General features: G+C 43.0%; 1 protein-coding gene across 1 annotated transcript in view; it reads right to left on the reverse strand.

The window, feature by feature from the left end:
• SETDB1 (SET domain bifurcated histone lysine methyltransferase 1) overlaps positions 1 to 20,033 on the reverse strand; it is a gene marked incomplete in the record, with an annotated part of 3,089,600 nt that overhangs the window by 126,984 nt on the left and 2,942,583 nt on the right. The window contains 1 exon segment of the mRNA XM_044080041.1: positions 10,710 to 10,798. Coding sequence (XP_043935976.1) covers positions 10,710 to 10,798 — 89 coding nt within the window.

Genomic DNA, 20,033 nt, shown 5'->3' on the forward strand with positions numbered 1-20,033 from the left:
AAAGCTATGGAAGTACCCTGCCAAAAATCAGACATCTAGTCAATATACAAAAGCTTTTGGGAACTTTCCATGGTCACCATGAATCCAAAGAAGCAGGATGATGTCCTGGTATAAAAGGAGAAATATGGGCACCAAAAATTTGAGCTTTTTTGCCACTCAAAAAAGAAGGCTGTAACATATAACTAGAAGGACCACGGTCCAAATGTGGAAACTAATTTGGCAGGAGAAACAATGGGAACCTCTCTCCTTGGTCAAAGGAAAGGCTAGCAAAACAAAAGAGTAACTGGAAACATGAGCAGGGATAAACAGTAGTCATTTTATAAATTCAAAGTCCACAACTTAATTGAATAATTGCTTTTTTTAAAAGTAATAGTTGTATATTCCAAGAGTTATAAGTGCTTATTCCACAAGTTTAAAATCCACAACGTATTTAAAAAGTTGCTGCTTATTCCACAAGTTTAAAATCCACAGTGTACTTAAAAAGTTGCAAGTGCAGAAGACACTTTCACCCAGATAGGCTTCATCAGGCAAAGAAACTGAGTAACACATTATGCTTAGCTTATATAATCAAGGTGAAGCACATGATCTATTCACATTAAAACTGTAGTCACATGATAAGATAAAAATAAGTAAAATACGCGTAAAACTGTATGTATAAAAATATAGGTTGATAGTAGTCTGTCATTCGACACCCATGTAGCTAAAGTAGTTAGGAAGACCTTCTACATTGCACACCTTATCATGAAGGGATTCTCATCTAGATCAAGGGAGGTCATAGTCTCCCTATACTCATCACTCATCAGACCAATGATTGAGTACAATGCCCCATTCGGAATGTATCTGACCCGACACTTGCAGCAGCTGGAGAGGCCACAAAAGTTCCTCACCAAAAGGATAAAGGGTCTCAAACATCTGTCCTATGCTGCCCGACTGAAAGAACTCCAGCTCTATTCAGTCGCCACGCTGCACAGAGGTGACCTTTGCCTAACATACATGGCCATGTCAAACCCAGATTTGATGAATATGCTTCACCTCAAAAAATCTAGATCCGTCAGAGCCACAAGGCGGGAGACTTAAACCTCGACACGGCTATTAATAGGGCGTGCTGGAGGGATAGATTCATCACCCAAAGACTCCTATGCTGTGGAATAAAATCCCGGTATATGTGAGGCAGAGCACCTCGCTGGCCTTGTTCAAGAGAAATCTTGACCAATGGATGGGAGATCGCAGATATACCCCAGGGATTACCTCAGTGTCACTGCTCAACAGAGGCACAGCAAAATAATGGGTATAGTTCCTCATACTAAAGGGGTGGCGTAAGCCACAAAACTATGGGCTAGGCTTGTAAATGCCCTCGGGCAGATAGCCTAGTATGAACCTATGAACCTATGAACCTATAATATTTATTATTTTATTTTACATTTGTTGACTGGGATAGTCCGACTGGATACATGTCCATTTTCAGCGGAGGCCTGGGGAGCTCCAACATTAAAACATTACATTCAAATTAAACATGAATATTAAAATAATTATAGTTGGTCATAGTTGCCTGTTTGATTCTCAGTTAGAGCGTCTTCTGTGTGGCGACCTGCGTGAATGGGCGTTCCTTCGTTGAAGGTTGTGCGTTAGGCCCGCCAAGCCAGTACGTAAAAATCTACTGCCAGTCATTAGCGGACCGGAGTTCCGCTATGGTGACCCCAAACCGGGAAAAACCGAAAGAAACAAACAAAATAGTCAGTCAGAGTTCAAACGTATATGGTTACAGACAATCAGATAGATGGAGCTAGGTATTCCTTACAATACTGTTTCGTGTACTATAGTATAGGTTCATAGGTTCATATTAGGCTATCTGCCCTAGGGCATTTATAAGCCTAGCCAGAATGTGTTTGGCTTTCGCCACCCATTTTAAATTAATTTTGCTATGCCCTTTTTTGAGGTTAGTATACTGTGCCTCTGTCTAACAGTGACACAGAAGTGATACCCGGGGTAAACCTACGATCTCCCATCCACTCATCAAGATTCCTCTTGAAGAGAGTCAATGAGGGACTCTGCCTAACCTGGACTGGGATTTTATTCCAGAGTGAAGGGAGCCTCTGGGTTATGAATCTGTCCCTCCAGCATGTCCTATTTATTTCAGTGCTGAGGTTCAAGTCTCTCAAGTGTGTAGCTCAATAGGATTTGGAATTTCTGAGGTGCAGCATGTCCATTAATTCCGGGTTGGACATGGCTTTATACGTTAGGCACAGATCGCCTCTGAACAGGCGGTATGCCACTGAGTAGAGCTGGAGTTTCTTTAACCGGGCAGCACACGGCATCTGTTTGAGCCCTTTGATCCACTTGGTGAGGTACTTTTGGCGTCTTTCCAGTTGCTGCAGGTGTCTGGTAAGGTACATCCCAAAAGGGGCATTGTACTCAATTATGGGCCTGATGAGGGATAAGTAAAGAGGCACGATGACCTCCCCTGATCTAGATGTGAATCCCTTCATGATTAGGTGGGCTATATAAAATGTTTTTCTAACCACTTTGGCCACGTGGTTGTCAAATGAGAGATTGCTATCAACTTGGGCCCCCAGGCCCCTAATTACTTCTTCTGTACTTAATGGATTACCACCTATGTGGTAATTTGTGGGCACTTTGTTTTTGCCAAAAGGGATGACTATACACTTTTTAGCATTTAGCTTGAGGCCATGGCTCTGGCACCAGTTGTCTGTTTCTATGAGGCCCTTTTGGAGGATGCTTGTGTCGGCTGGAGAGTCGATTATGGCGCCCAGTTTGCAGTCATCTGCGAACTTGGTCAGCCACAGTCCTTCCGTGTTGGCCTGTACCTCCGAGAAATATATACTGAACAAGAGAGGTCCCAGGACTGAGCCTTGTGGGACACCACTTGTAACTAGTTTGGAGTCTGACATGGCTCCAGCAATTCTAACCATGTGGGTTCTGTCCTTGAGCCAGTTTGCAACCCTTCTGGTGACATAGGGGTTTATATTTAAGCTGGTGAGCTTATCTATAATGCCCGAGTGGGGTATTGTATCGAAGGCTTTTGCGAGGTCCAGGTAGGCTGTGTGGACCACCTTCCCCTCGTCAATGGCCTTGGTGACTGTTTCAAAGAAATCAACAAGGTTTAAGAGGCAGGATCTGCCCTTAACAAAGCCGAACTGGGTAGGATCCAGTGTCTGTAGGTCCCCAATATCTTTATTTATGAGGTCCATGATGATCCTTTCCATAGCTTTGCAGACCAAGCTAGTCAGGCTTATGGGGCGATAGTTTCCAGGATCCGTTGAGGCACCACCTTTGTGGAGAGGGACCACAGTTGCTGTACGCCACTCTTTGGGTACATATCCTGTAGTAAAGGCTGAGATTGAACAGTAGTTTTATGTTTGGGTTTAGCTCTTCTTGGAGTTCATGTAGGACGCAGCCCGGGACACAGTCTGGTCCCACTGATGCTGTGTTTTTTGCTTTGGAGAGGGCGGCTCTTACCTGAGCATCCGAGATGTCAGGGGGGCAGCACTTTGCTGGGATAGATATTTGCCCTTTTGGTGGGGAGGGGGGGAGAAGTTTGCGCTGAACCTGTCAGCTAGGATGTTGGCAATGTCTGTGGGTTCGGTGTATTTTTTATCATTTTGGACTAATTCTGAGCATATCTGGGAATTACCACCCAGGTTCCTAACATAACTAAAGAAAGCCTTGTGATTATCCTTAGTGTCCTGTGAAATTTTTCTCTCGAAGCTGGCCTTAGACGATTTTATGAGTGCCCGTAGTTTTTTGCTAATACTGATCAGAGATGCCTTCCCTTTTTGGAATTTTGCTCTATCATTTAGTAGCTTCCTCCTTCTATTGTATAGTTTGTTTATTGCTGGGGTCCACCAGACAGGACGTCTGCCTTTGGAGGATTGGGTCTTGGTTTTATTTGAGATTGCATGATCCATGCATTCCTGAAGGTGTTCATAGAATGCATTTATAATGGATTCTGCAGTCTGGGCTGTATTTTCCACAGGCCCGGGGGCTTTGAAGGATTTTACCTCGGTTTTGAGGAGTGTGAAATTTGCTTTAGAGAAGTAGCATGGTAGGAGTTGGTCTGGATTGTGACAGGGGCTTAGCCAGTGTGTCATGAAGTAATGTTTGAGATTTTTCTTGAATTGGTTTAATGGTGGTTCTAGAGTTAGATCAGCTGGAAGTGAATTCCAAATTTTGCCAACAGAGATAGAAAACAAGCAGTCATCAGCTGAGTTGTTAGTTTTGAGTGTTTGAATTGGCAGTTTGTTAGAAGATCGAAGTGGCCTCGTGTTCCTGTGGGAATAAATAATATTTTTAAGTGCAGGGGTATTATTGGGTTGGCTGAGAATTTTGTGGGCTACTACAAGCTGAAGGCAATTCCAGCCATCCTAGAGGTTTAAGGTTTTGACAGTGGTGAGTTCTGTAAGTACAGCCAGTGGAAAATCTAGCAATGTGATTATAACAGCTTGAGAGTTTGCAGAGCTCAGATTTGTTCAAGTCAGTGAAAATGGAGGCGGCACAGAAAAGGGTGGAAAGAAGATGAGTGCGGGCAATGACAGTCCTAGCTAGTGGGGTAAGGAAAGGTTTATTTTTATATAGAGAGCCCAGTTTTTATTAATGGTTTGATTGATATGCATGTCAAATTTAAGGTTATTATCAATTGTTACCCCTAAGAATTTAGTATGGTCATCTGGGGAAATAACAGTTCCATTATTACAGGATATCGTAAAGGAAAGTGGTGTAGACCTGTGAGTTGGGGAGAAAAGTCGTGGTTTTTTTAGGGTTCAAGAGCAAACGGGGGCATGAGAGCCAGTTCTCAACTGTGTTAAATGTTTTCTGGGATAGTGTAAGCAGGTCAGACAGGGTGGAGGCTAAGCAAATCAAAGTGGAATCATCTGTGTATTGGATGCATGTAACATCTGGAATGGCAGAGTAAAGGTCATTAATAAAGATTGAAAAGAGAAGAGGTCCTAAAATAGAGCCCTGGGGAACTCCAAGTGTGAGAGGTAGTAGAGTAGATAAATTTCCCTGCCATAGAACCGCATGTTGTCTGCCATTCAGATAGGATTGAAACCATGATTTCAGAGTGGCAATGAGTAGTTGGTGGTTGACCATATCAAAGGCTATAAATAGGTCGTGGAAGAGGGCTGAGGATAGTTTGTTGTTATTACGGTTATGAGTTATGACATTGGAGAAAGGGAGAAGGGCAGAGGAGGTACTATGGTATGGCCTAAAGCCATGTTGAGAGTTAGCCAGCAGATTGTTTTGTATGAGATAGTGCAAGAGTTGCTTATGAATACATTTCTCCATTATTTTGGCCAGTGGCGAAAGTATGGCAATGGGTCTATAATTTGACAGTTCTGTGGACTTGCCACCTTTGTGGAGTGGTATGACATGGGAAGGTTTCCAAATGGAGGAGATGGAGGCTTAAGTTATGGCTCTATTGATCAAGATTGAGACTGGATAAGCTATGACATCTGTGGCTTTTTGTAGGTACTCTGCAGGTAGAAGATCTGCAGATAGGGTGGTCAGTTTTAGTTTTTTAAGCAAGTATTGGATAAGCGAGGTAGAGACTGGTTGGAAACTTAAGGGGAGATGGGTAGTGGGTGAGGTTATGATAGAATTAGTGCTTGTGGGAGTTAGCTGGCTAGCAAGGGTCTGGATAGTCTCAGTGAAAAACTGTTAAAGGTGTTGGGATTCTCTTCTGGAGATTTATAGGTAGAAGTGGAAGGGGTAGGACTGGAGGATTGTCCTGGATGAAGAAGTTTATTTATACCTACCCAAAACTTTTGAGGTTTATTTTGGTGTCTTTGTTGAAGATTATAATAGTAATTTTTTTTTTGTCTAGCAGAATGGATTTTTTTGTGTCATTACGTAGCTGCCGATATCTCAGTTGGTCTAGAAGGGCTTTGGTGTCACGCCATGCGGCCCATATTTTATTTCTAAGTTTGATCTTTGATTTGGTATCCTTTGCAAGCCATAGTTCAGCTTTTTTATTAGTTCTAATGGTACGTGTGGGGGCATGTGAGTCAAGTATGACAAGAAATTTAGTATTAAAGAATACTACAGCTTCATCAAGTGGCAGCCATTTTAGGATTGACCAGTTACATGCTTTTAGTTCATTTTGGAAGTTGGCGGGATTGAAGATCTTTTTGTTTCTGTTTTGTGAATAGGCTGGTGGGGATCATCAGTTTTATGTCTGATGATATAGGTTAGAGAGTGATCACTGAGGTCATCAGACGATAACAGTAAGAAATGTAATAAACAATGAAGGTACATGTAAAATTTTGATTTTTCAATTTTTTTAAAAAACATATAGGGTACAGACAAATACAAAAACTTCAGTGTATTTGAGTATGTAAGTACTTCAAATAAGGCTTAATGGCAACAATTCCCAAAATAAAACCCAGGAAGGAGAAACAGCAGTCCACGACCAAATATTGAAAAACACTTCTTTAATAAATAAAGCACATGAGCTTAAATCACTGCATTTTCATCCTCAATACAAAGGCTTCATCAGATCTGCCTAGTTGGCAGTCTCTCTCTGTTTATGTACCACACAACTATGGTGTTCTGTGTACACCTGCAGTGGGCTAGATTTTCAAAAGTGGGTGAAAATCTGAACAGCTTGCAGAAGAGTCCTCCCTTCTTTCAGAGTGACATGTTCCTTCAGGAACTGGGGTAGCCTTTTCCCCTTTACTCTGAGTAATCTTGTTTGTACCCCCCACACCTTGGTCGAAGTGTCCGTGTAAACCTGTTGAAGAGTAGGAGGAGGTGTGAAAGGTAATCCTGCGATGATGATGACTTGTCCCTTCCACCAATGTGGGTCTCTCTTAAAACAAGAGAGGAGGGGAATCAGGGTGTCCAAGGAAGTGGAAATGCTGGGACTACATAGATTTCGGGTAACAGTAGATTTTTTTCCTCATGTGAAATCTATCCGGGGAAGCATAGGAATGGTGGCTGCCATGAATCCCAAAGTCCTTAGCATTTCCGTTGCTGAGCTATGGGTCATGGAGGAGAGGTTTTGGAACTAACTGGACAGATTGAGAACTTTCTCCCAGGGAGGAAGGCATGCAGTTTCTGTGTCCAGTCTGCATCCTACAAAGACCAGGTCCTGTGCAAGAACCATGCGTCATTTTTTGTAGTTTACACTGAAAGCCAGACCTGTCAGAAAATGGAAGGTGAAGTGAAGATGCTGAAGAACAATTTCTGGAAGACGGCCTAGATCAGAAGGTTGTCTAGGTAGGGGAAAATCTGAATTCCTTGAGTGAGACAAAAAGCTACTACTGGAGCTAGGCATTTCGTGAACACTCTTGGGGCTGTGGAAAGACCAAAAAACAGAGAAGTAAAGTGAAAATGCAAAGAGACAGAGAAAAAAACCTGAGGAATCTCCTGCAAGAAGGGCGAATGGGAATGTGCAAGTAGGCATCCTGCAGATCTAATGACACTAAGAAAGCCTGTGAGAGGACGAAAAGTAAAACAATATGAAAGGAGAGTATTACGAAAGATGGTACTTTCAGGCAAGTGTTCAGGACAGAAAGGGCTAAGATGGGTCTCTACTGCCCTCCTTTTCTTGGGACTTGGAAAATCTTGAAGTAAAACCCTTTTCCCATGAAGTCCTTTGGGGCTTGCTCGACTGTACCCAGATTCAAAAGTTCAGGAAATATTAATACGACCAAAATTAATATTTGGTCTTGAGGAGGTTGTGCCATGCCATTCAGAGGGGGGAATGTTTTCCCAATACATGGTACAACCTTCCTTGATGGTGAAGAGGACCCACTTATCTGTGGTAACAGCTTCCCGCCTGGCCATGGAAAGCAACAGTCTTTGGGAAAGAGGGGTAATGGGGCTGAGAACAGGGGGTGGGATGCTGCAGAGGCAGTCACAGGTTTTTGCTTCCGAAGGGTGACCTCCCAGCTGGAGGTTCCCTTTGGGTTTTTTCAGAGTATCTTTTCCTAGTGATTTTTCTTTGTTTCTGAACTGTCCTAGGAACCCTTCTAACAAAGGAGGCAAATGTATACAGACAGTTCCTATATTTTCTAGGAACTGAGGAGAGTAGGATCTGTCTGCAGTCATTCATGGTCTTACCCTGGTCTTGGGGAGTTTTGAACAATAAGTCTTTGTCCAAGGGTGAGTGTAGAATTTTAGATGTGAAATCTTCAGGTATAGGCTGACTGTGAAGGCATGAATACTTGTGAATGACAGATCCAGTGGCAGCTGCCCTAGAAGAAGCATCCAGAGCATTGTAACTGCACTTAATGCTGTGTCTAGCAATCTGAGTGGTCTGCGAAAATAAGCTTTGCATTTGATGCTTAAACTGTGCTGTAGGAGGATCCATAATAACTTTGTTTAAGGAATTTAGGACACAGATCAACTATTTTGCTATTTGAGTATGGTAACTAATTGCCTAAAAGGCAAGAGCAGCAGAGGAGTAAACCTTCTTTCCACAATCTACCCACAGCCCTACTATATTTGTCAGTAGTGCATTTGCATTGGGCAGAAGCTTAAAAGGCCTATCTGATGACAGAGATCCTAAAAAAGGGTTTGCCAATGGGTTTTTATACAGATATTTAAAGTCTTGAGGGACCTTTTAAAACCTGTCTAATCTCTTAGGAGCTGGGGGTTAAGAATCCCAGGGGGAAAAGAAAAGGGAATGCAAACACAAAATAAAGTGGGGGGGCTTTGCCCCCCCCCAACCACTTAAATATACCAACTCCGAGATCGCTCCACAGTGGAGAAAATGGCAAAGTCCCGAAAACGGGCCAGTGATTTTTTTTCCATGGGAAAAAATAACTGTTCCATGTCTTCGCTCTTTAGTGGTGTCGATGTTTACAGCTCGATAAAAGAGTGTTCGCTCTTTTAAGCTTTCAAGCTTGTAAAATATAGACCCTTAAGAATTAGGTGCCTGGAAAGCCTGAAGGACAGGGGGGACTGGAGAAGGGGCAGGGGTACCCTTCTCCAAGAGTGCATAACACCTCTAATGAACATCAGAGATTGGTAAGAATTGCCATTGAAAGTATTTCATCATGTTCTGTATAGTCTTCCCAAAGGAAGCTTGCTAAACCGGGGAATCAGCTGAGAGGGAGTCCCAATCATCAGAAGAGATTTACCAAGGAGAATGCAGCTGACAGGAATAGTCCAGAGAATAGTCAGGCATAGTCGTGGTCCTCATCAGAAGATGAGGAAACCAGGGCAGGTTTCTGAGGAACAGCCTTGGTTGCAGAGACCCAAAACAGAGATTTCAAAGACATAATAGCTTTGAACAACCCTGTGACAAGTCTATCCACAGTTTCTCCCCAGCTGCTAAAGGAGAGGCCACACGCTTAGTCTTCTGTTTTTTCTTTTGAAGTGTTACATCTGACCTCTATTACACAGTCTGGGATCACTCCCTTAACTAAAATTTGAGGGATGCTGTACGGTCCTTTGGAACTGACGAGATGTGGCTCCTTGGAATTACTGGCAATCTGCAAAGCCTCAGGAGCCATACCAGTCTCTGTAGCAAGCAACTGAGAAGTAGCCTTATGTACCATGGGTTCTGCAACCTCAGTGGGTACAGACTCAGAAACATTTGACTGTGGATCCGTTTGAGACCGCTTATGTTTTTTTCTTTGTGGCAGAGGGATATCAGGGGATGTGGGGCAAGTCATCTTGGACTGGGCCAAGCATTTAATATGCTGAGTCTCGAGAAAGGTGTTGACAGAACAAAGCCTACACCTAAGGGTGTTTTGGAATGAACAATTATCAGATTCAGCAAGACTTCTGACTGTGTTCCAGCCCTAGGCAAAAAAACACACTCAGTATACAAGTCCTTATATGGAATCTACCTACCGCACTCACACTTAATCCTCTTAGTGGACATCTACAACTTTTAACAAAATATCCTAAGATAAAAAGGAAGGCTCCCCAACAGGGCATTTAACTGGTAAATGATCAAGGTAAAGGCATCGATGACCAAACAGTGAACAGCCCAATGGATGCATGACCAGTGTTAGGGCTGGCAGTGAGATAGTCTGAGGATCCACACTCACATGTCCATCTATATACCCCAATGCATACAATCTGAGGTCATGTGTTTGGATGTACAACCTAGGGAATATAAAGCTTTGGTACCCTGCACAGATGTCAACAGTGACAACCCATATGTCAGGAATACCATAATAGTGATTTTAGTGAGGACATATTTATCAACCCAAAAAGATGGAATGAGCTAACTGCCAAAACAGTGAAGACGCAGTCTGACTGAAATCTTCAATGGCAAGAATGTTCCGATTTTTAGCACCCATATATAACAGTACTAGTTTGACTGCGAACTAATACTATTAAATAACCTGTAAATCAAAGACTGCAGATTTTTATGTTGAAAAATCGTTTTACTACTTTAATTATTGTACTACTTTTATATTCTATGCTTTTGTTTATTATTGAAGAGCTGTGCTCCCAGAACCTCCACTGAAAAAAGGCAAGAGCTCAGACTAACCCAGTCAACAAATATCAAATAAATAAATGTCTCTCTCTCTCTTTTTTTTTTTTAGCAGCATACCCTTAAGCTGCCTCAGATAAACAGTGCACATGGAAGACATCCAAAACCTTTTGTATACTGGCCAGATATCTGATCCTTCGCAGGACATACCCCATATCTAATGATGAACATCATTCTACTATGATTTCTGTAGCTGGTTCATTTTGAAAGACAAATTAGGAAAGCAATAACTTACTTGCTGGCAAAGAATGCAACCCATGGGAAGCGCAGATCGTGAGTATCTACAAATACATTCTGTACAAATAGGTTTGGACTGCAGCTGTGCTGTAAAACAAAACATGAACAATCAGAACTTATTCTCAGGAAATACTGCTGTTCAAGAAATCAAATAATATTGCAAAGAATTTCAAACAGTTCCATTACTGATAATACTTGACAAGCCTAAGAAAGCAAGGCCAAGGATGTTCAGCTTAAAACACAGGAAATAAAAAAAATATATATATATAAAAATGCATACTCTTGCTGAAGTTCATTCTAAGGTTAGCAAAGTTGAATACCGCACTCAAATTAACAGTATAGCTCCAAAAGAGAAAGCTTTACCAAAATAATTACTGCATTTACCTTACTTTATGTGGGTCTGCTAGTCTGTGTAAACTTTTTCAGCAGTACCTGCACCATTATACACAAGCCTTTCCGAGAGTAAAGGTGGGAAAATACTTTTGAAATAGGTAGCCAGAGTTTAGGTGGGGTGAGGGCAGGTGCATAAAGGGGAGCTGACAAGGTAGGTTTTTAGTTCTTTTTTGAAGAGGGGCGAAGATTGAAGAAGTCGTAGGTTTGTTGGAAGTTTGTTCCAGGTTTGCGCTATAGAGCATTTGTCAAGTAATTTGCCTATGGTTTTGTTAGGTTTGTAGGTATTAAGTAGTGCTTGACCAGTGTTACGGAGAGATCTTGCAGGGATATAGCGGGATAGGAGGATGGACAGGGTGGGAAAGTTTGCAGGTTTGTAGAGGGGAGCGTGTGCCATTTGTAGTTCAGAAAGTGTGAGTAGTTGTGGGAACTCAAGTCACTGTAGTTTTTTTAAGGCAAGGCAGTGGCGGGATTGGTAGGGAAGGTTGCAGGTAAATCTGGCTACCTGGTAGTAAGTTTGTGTAAGTCTAGTTAAAAGATTTGTTTGGATGTGTGCGAATATTAGGGAAGTGTAAAGAAGGCAGGGAAGGAGATAGGTTTGGGTAAGTGTGATCTTAGAGGTGTTTGATAAGCATTTTTTATGTCTATACAGTAACCCTAACTTTTGATTGGTCTTTAATGGACTGCAAGATATGATGGTCAAATTTTAGTTGGTCAATTGTAATTCCAAGAAGTTTAGTAGCAGAGTCTACATGAAAAATGATGTTGTAAAGAGAAGATATACGGAAAGAGGTTTTGAGATGAGAAACCGATTTAGGAAGAAAGAGAAGTTTGGTTTTCTTTGGGTTCAGGATAAGTCGGTTGTCAGTTAGCCAGCGTTTTATGTTGTTAAATGATTTCTGGGTAAGACAGTGAAGGTCAGTGGGGTTGTCAGAGAGGGTGATAAAGGGAGAGTCATCAGCGTACTGAATTAATGAAGAAGCGGTACAGGCAGAGTGAAGATTGTTAGTGAAAATGTTAGAGAGAAGTGGACCAAGAATGGATCCCTGGGGAACACCAGTTTGTATAGGTAGAAAGGGAGAGTAAAAGGTTTGCCATCTAACAAACTGCTGACAGTTGTTGAGATAGCTGGAGAACCAGAGAATAGTGGAAGTTGACATGTTTAGTTCAGATAGTTTAGAGAGGAGTTTAGTGTGGGAGAGAGTGTCGAAGGCTTTTGAGAGGTCAAGGAAGACACATGATACAAATTTATTGTTGTCCCTTACTTCAGACACAGTCTGGGTGAAAGATAAATGGGTGGTGGTTACGCTGTGGTTAGGTCTAAAACCATGCTGACAGGGGGTAAGAGGTTTTCATGAAGTAGGTAGTTTAAGAGTTGCTTATGAATACATTTCTTGAGAATTTTTGACAAAGGGGATAGGATGGCTATTGGTCAGTAACTGGAGGGTTCAGTGGAGTTATCTCCCTTGTGAAGTGGAATAGTATAAAAGGATTTCCAGATATCAGGGACTATGGATTCCTTGATAGAAAGGTTAATAAGAATTGACATGGGATAGGTGACAGACTTAGCAGCAAGTTTAAGAAATTGTGGGGTAGGTTGTCGAATGAGGGTGAGCATGGTTTGAGTTTTGACAAAAGGGATTTGATGTAGTTACTTGAAACAGGTTTCAGGGAGAAGGCTGACTGGGAGTAGGAAGTTGAGAAGGCCAGGAGTGGAGTTTGGTTATGGGGGGGGGGGGGGGTGAGTTTTCTGAGTGTATGAAGTAGTTGTTTAGAAGAGTGGCGGTATTGAGGTGAGTATTGGTGGGGAAGGGGGTAGAGGTACTGGGATATCCAGGATGGAGTATATTACTCATGATGTGCCACAACTTTTTTGGGTTGGAGAACTGAGTGGATTGGGATTCCTGATGGAAATTAGTCTTGTCCTGGGAGATAACTTTTTTATAAGGTTTCTGAGTTGTTTATATTTAAAGAGGAGAGAAGGGGATTTAGACTTAGAACAGTTTCCAGGTACTATTTCTAAGTTTCATGGTGGACAGAGTATCTTTAGAGTAGCAGGGGGTGGGATTAGATTTGATCCTAATTTTTTCTGATGGGGGCTGTGGCATCCAGTATGTTTAGGAAAATTCTGTTGAATCCCAGAATAGCATCATATAGAGGGAGGTTATATAGGTGTGACCAGTTAATCAGAGAAAGTTTGTTGTTGAAAGTTTCTACATTAAATTTTGACAAGTTACGGCAATTTCTATATTGGTGGGTTTTTAGAGTTTGAGAGGGTAGTCTAACTGTTGAGATAGGGAAATGATCACTTAGAGAGTCTGGTAAGGTGGTGGGATAGTGATACTGATCTGGGTTGGAAGTTAGGATCCAGTCAAGGATAGTGCTTGAGTTATTGTGTATACGAATGGGAGAGGTAATTACTTGGGTGAAACCATACAGGTTAATGGAAGAGCTAGGGGAGTTGGGAGAGAGCTTGTTCCAGTCGATATTAATGTCACCAAGTATGACTGTTTTATATGTTATATGTTTGGAGATCCAAGATAAGATTTTATTATTTTTATTTATTTACATTTGTTGACCGGGAAAATCTGACAGGACACAGGTCCTTTTTCAGCGGAGGCCAGGGAGAAAAGCTCCACAATAAAAACAACAACTAAAAACAACAATTAATTACAAGTTACAAGAAGTATAGGTAGGTTTTGTTTAAAGTACAGTTTTGTACCTACCATAAATGTAGATGTTCGAGTGTTCACCCTGCTGCAGTCATCACACTTGGGTTATCCTGTCGTCAGGCGGTCCCGCAGTCGGCCGGAATTCCAAAGTCTTGGTCCGGCGTCGTTTGCTGTCACCTCTTCCCTGACGTCATTGCACCAGGGGTATATATAATGCAACCGACACCATTTTCTTCAGTTTTTCTTGCCCCAAATGTCAGGTGCCCCCAAAAAAGGTGGTCAGAAATTAGTACCAAATGGAGAAACCTCTGTACAAACACAAAATCCCTTCAGCTATAAGCAAATACATCAGTAAGGTATTGAAGAGATTTAGCCAGTAGATCAGAGGGGATGGAGGGAGGGTAACCTGGACTGCAGCAGGGAGAACACTCGAACATCTACATTTATGGTAGGTACAAAACTGTACTATGTTCATCGTGTTACCCTGCTGCAGTCATCACACTTGGTTTGAATCCCAAAGCTAAGATGGGGGGAGGTATCACAGAGAGTTAGTGGAGGCTATAAGGCCTTGCAGAACTGCAGTGGCGAAGCCTGCCCTGGTCTTAGAGTAAAGAGGTAAGTGATAGTGTTTGGTAAAGGTGTGTACTGAACTCCAAGTTGCAGCTTCTAAAATCTCCTTGGTTGGAACCCCCCCTGAGAAAGGCTGTACAGGTAGCTGTTGCCCTGGTAGAGTGGGACCTAATGGTAGCAGGAACTGGTTTCCCATGATGGGGATAGCAGAAACGTATGCAATGACCTATCCATTTAGAAATGGTTTGCTTTGATATAGCCTTCGCTTGAGAAGCTGTAGCATAGGATACAAAGAGCTGGTCAGATTTTCCTGAAAGCCTTAGTTTTGTCCAAGTAGTAACGAAGTTGCCTGTGAATGTCCAAGGAATGCAGGAGTCTCTCACCTTTGTTCTGTGGATTTGGGAAGAGGGTGGGTAAGTGGATGGTTTGATTTAAAGCCACACTGGAAACCACCTTAGGCATAAAGGAAGGATTAGTTCGTAGAGAAACTCTGTCTTGATGAAAAATGAGGAATGGTTCCACTGCCATTAGTGCCTGTAGCTCTGAGACTCTTCTAGCTGAAGTTATTGCTAGGAGCAGGGCAGTCTTCCATGATAGGAACTGAAGATCTGCAGAGAAAGCTGGTTCAAAGGGAGGTAACGTTAGTTTTTCCAGAAGAAAATTGAGGTCCCATGTTGTTGTAGGAGCTCTCCTGGGTAGTCTAATGTTTTTTGCCCCTCTGAGGAACTGCCTTAGAAGAGGATGTGAAAATAAAGGTGGATCCGTGTTGTAGTGAGCTGAAATAGCTGAAGCATGGATTTTAATGGAGGAAAAAGAAAGTCCTTTGTGCAACATCTCAGCTAAATACTGTAGAATGTGAGGCATGTGTGGTTGAATTATGTCTTGGCCTTTAGCTTGGTTCCAGGCACAAAACCTTTTCCATTTGTCCAAATAAGCCTTCCTGGTGCTTGGCCTCCTGGCTTCCAGAATAACATCCAGAACTGCTTGTGAAAGAGGAGCTGGTTGGATGTTTAGTTGATTAGCCATGCAGCCAGATTTAAAGTTTTGAGCTGGCTGTGAAGAATCTGATTGTTTTGTTGTGTGAGCAAATGGGGGATTTGAGGCAATATCCATGGTGGGCTGTGGGCCATATTTCTCAATAGTGGGTGCAAGTGCTGGCGTGGCCAGTCTGGGGCTATGAGAATCAGTCGTGGTCTCTCCTTTTTGACTTTCAGAAGAACCTTTGTGAGGAGAGGCAATGGAGGGAAGGCATATACTGTCAGGTTTTTCCAACTGAAAGAGAGTGCGTTCACTTTCCAAGCTTGATTGATTTTGTTAGTTGATAGTTTTGAGGACTGGCAAACAGGTCTATGTCTGGAAGACCCCATTTTTGAGTTATCATTGCAAATGTTTGTGGATCTAGTTTCCACTCGTGGGGATCCTTGATGTTTCTGCTGAGGTCGTCTGCCATTGTGTTCTTCTGTCCTGGCAGGAATTGAGCTTGTAACTGAACTTGGTAAGCCAGAGCTGTATTCCATAAGATCATTGCTTGCCTGCATAGAGGGTAGGAATGTGTACCGCCTTGTTTGTTTATGTACCACATTACTGTGGTGTTGTCCGTCTTTATTGCAAGTTGTCCTGGATGTAACAGATCCTTGAAGGCTGTCAGAGCTTTCTGTACAGCTAGCATCTCTTTTTGATTTATGTGCAGATTTCTTTGATCTGCAGTCCATAGGCCTTGAATGCATTGTCCTGCCATGTGTGCCCCCCAGGTGTAGTCTGAAGCATCTGTTGTGATAGTTTGCCTGGCTGGGGGCAAGGTGAAAGGCTGACCATTGTTGAGGTGACATGCCTGTGACCACCATAGAAATTCCTGTTGTAGGCAGGCGATGAGAGATATCATTGTGTCCAAGCTGTGGCTGTGTTGAGACCATACGCTTTTTAGGTACCACTGTAATTTCCTCATATGCAGCTTTGCAAATGGTATTATTAGTATGCAAGATGCCATGAAGCCCAAGGCCTGCAGAATTTTTCTTGCAGTTAATTGGGTCTTTGTTGCCATTGTCTTGAAATATTGAGTCAGTTGTAGTTGCTTGTCTGGCGTAAGATAAGCCTTCTGGGCCGTTGTATTCAAGCTGGCACCCAGGAATGTCATTTTTTGTGAGGGTACTAGTTTTGACTTCTTTTCGTTTACTGTGTACCCCAGGCAGTTTAGCAGATGCTTTACAAAGGCCAGATGATGTAAGAGAATGTCTTTGCTTTCTGCTTGGATGAGGCAGTCGTCCAGGTATGGATATATTTGAATTCCTCTTTGTCTGCAGTATGCAATTACTGGTGCCAGGCATTTTGTGAAAACTCTGGGCGCAGTAGATAAGCCAAAGGGCAGTGCAGAGAATTGGTAATGGGTTGAACCTGCAATGAAATGGAGGTATCTTCTGCAACTTTGTCTGATAGGGACATGCAGGTATGCCTCCTTGAGGTCCAACGTTACTAGCCATGCTTCCTTGCCCAACATGGGAAGTAGCTGCTGTAGTGTTAGCATCTTGAATTTCGGTACTTGTAAGTGTTTAGAACTGAAAGGTCCAGAATTGGTCTCCAGGCATTGTCCTTTCTGGGCACTAGAAAGAGTCTTGAGTAAATTCCTTGGCCTTGCTCTTGAGTAGGTACCAGTTGAATGGCTCTCATGTCCATGAGAGCTGTAATTTGCTTTTGTGCCTCTGCCCATTGATTTTGTGGCAGGTTTGGCATTCCTCTTTTCATTGGCAAGGTGTGAAAGTGGAATCTGTATCCTCGTAAAATTATGTCTAGGACCCATTTGTCCTTCGTGACAATGTGCCAGTTGTCTGCAAAAAGTGCGCGTTTCCCCCCCAAGGGGGCTGCCAAGAGAGTATTGCTTGGCCAGATGAGGTGCAAGTCATTGAGTTTGCCTTCTGGTGGATTGAGACCTGTATTCTCCTCCCTGTCTGTGTTGTAATGCCCCATTGGCAAGGTTTATACTGGGCTTGTGGTTGTCCTCTGCCCCTTGGGCGTCTGTATTTACCCCTCTGTGGTCTGTCTGTAGCTGGAAAGGACCATTTTTTTGTTGGCCAGTTTCTGCTGAAGCAAGGGGGTTGTACCTGTACGAAATCTTTGACTGTCTGCATAGATTTTGCCTTATCCTCCATTTTCTTCAAAACTTCTTCTGCTCTAACTCCAAAAAGAACATCCTGCTGTAAGGGAGCATCTAGTAGTTTTGCTTTAACATGATCAGGCAGAGTTTGTTCCTTTAACCAAGCATGCCTACATATAACGGACCCAGTGACAGCTGCTCTGCAGGAGGCCTCCAAAGAATCAAACCCACATTGTAAGGTATGTTTGCCCACCTGCTCAGTGGCGTGCAACAGATCCTGTACTTCTTTCAATACAGATTATTGAGGGAGAGTGGTTAATCTTTGCTTTAACTGAGAGATTAGGAATTGCTGATATTTAAGCATGTGAAATTGACAATTCAGTGCCCTCATAGCTAGTGTGGCTGAGGTGTAAACCTTTTCCCCCCACCTATCTAGTGCTCTGGAATCCCTCTCAGAAGGTACTGGGTTTTTAGCCATAGACGCCTTAGCCCCCTTGGGACCCTGGGAGATAGTCTCTGGGTCAGCTACAGGGCTTTTGTAAAGAAATTTGTGGGAATCAAGAACTCTATAGTATCTGTCAGGCTTAGCTGGAGCAGGAGGTAGAGAGTCTGGGTTCAAACTGGATTCTAAATAGACATCATCCACAATGTCCAAAACTGGTGGGATGGCAAGAGGTCTGTGTTGGGGGAGTAAAAGAAACTCTCTGTGCCTTTTCTTCGAGTCAGAGTAGTCCTGACCTTCCCAGTGCAAATGTTCCCTCATAGTGTGTAAAGTTTCCCCAAAGAAGTAGTCTTCAGGAGGGGAAGCTGAGGGAATAGAGTCCTCAGCTTCAGAATCTTCATAAGGAGAGAAGGAGTAATCTTGGTCCTCAGAAAAGTCTGAAGAAATGGACACTTGTTCAGAGGATGCATAATCTTCCTCTTGTCTAGGCCTTTTGTCAGGAGGGGGCTGGGAACCCCTGATTAAAGAAATCAAATCTTCAGCCATTTTGAGCATCTGTTTCTTAGGCATGGGGCCTTGAACAGGAGACTGAAGTGCAGTCCTTTTAGATTTAGTAGGGGTCTTCGACTTAGAAAACGTTTTAATGGTGAGGGTCATCGGTCTAAAAACGCCTTCAGAAACCGATGGCGTTTCTGTAGCACCAACGTCTTTTGTAGCAATGTCGTCAGAAGGGCCTGAACTAAATGGCTGCGTCGGCCTGGTGCATTCCGCCAAAATTTCCGTAGCGGTCTTGGGTTCCAGATCTGCGGTAGTCAGGGGCTGCGTCAGAGCCTCACTGAGGACCAGAGAACCGTAGACCGGATCAGCCGAGGCCTCGGAATCTGGCTTAGGCCTGGGCTGTCTGTCCTTATCCTTGCGTTTTTTGTGCACGCCGGTAGTCGGTTGCTCCGACGGCATGGTGTAGTTAAATTTCCTACCGAAGTAGTGTCGTGCGAAATCAAAGCGTCTTTTAATAGTACGCTTATTAAACCTAGCACAAAACCGACAAGTAGTGATGTCGTGGTCTGGGCCTAGGCAAGGTATGCAATAAGAATGAAAATCCTTATGAGGTATTTGCTTCCCACAAGAAATACAATTGCTAACTTTTTCTGACATCGGTCTGAAGCAAGAAAAGTTTCCCCAACGGGGTACTTAGCTTTATAGAAGACTTCGGTCTGAAATTCGAATTCGAAAATCTCAGGAGTCGGCCGTCCGGCACTTGCGAACTGCTTCTGCTTCGGGCACCGCGCGGCAAGAACGACTGAAGAAAATGGCGTCGGTTGCATTATATATACCCGTGGTGCACTGAAGTCAGGGAAGAGGCGACAGCAACCGACGCCGGACCAAGACTTTGGAATTCCGGCCGACTGCGGGACTGCCTGACGACAGGATAACCCAAGTGTGATGACTGCAGCAGGGTAACACGATGAACATCAATAGATCAATAGTGGTAAACAGTTAAAAATGAAATTATTTAGTTAAATGGTACAACTCATATCATTGGTGCCATAAAGACTAGCAAGTATTTTAATAGCAGCTATTACCCTTGAATAACAGCGGCTGCAGCTATTACCCTTGAATAACAGTGGCTAAGATTACAGCTGAGATATAGGTTTACAAGCAATGTATTTGGCTGCAATCCAAGGTAGTTAGAGGGGTGGAAGAAAGGGATTAGAGAGGTTGGTGTAGAGATGTTACAGAGGTTTGTTGCAGGTGCATGTCCAGTGCTCTTTTAGATTAGATTTTAGAGCAGCTTTGAAGTTAGTGCGTGATGACACAGACGTTATAGTGTGAGGAAGGGTGTTCCATAATTTTGCTATAGAGTAGAAGAGAAGATATTTTAAGAACTGGAATGTTATTGCCGGGGTGTATGTAGATGGACACTATGGCAATTTTTTTATGTGGGTTGGACACAGGCAATCCCAGAGACCTGGGGTGGAACGACACAAACAGTTGGTCTGATTTTCTAAAAAGTTTGGTCTTGTGCAGATAAAAACCTGAGCTGTCTGCGCACATTAAGTGTATGTAGGTTCATAAGTAGGTACTAGGCTATTGGCCCTAGGGCCTATACAAGCCTAGCCAAAAAGGTACCCTGGCTTTCGCCACCCAAGAAAATTATTT

Source organism: Protopterus annectens, chromosome 8.part0, assembly GCF_019279795.1.
Source record: "Protopterus annectens isolate FY-2018-M chromosome 8.part0, PAN1.0, whole genome shotgun sequence".
NCBI classification, from domain to species: domain Eukaryota; kingdom Metazoa; phylum Chordata; order Ceratodontiformes; family Protopteridae; genus Protopterus; species Protopterus annectens.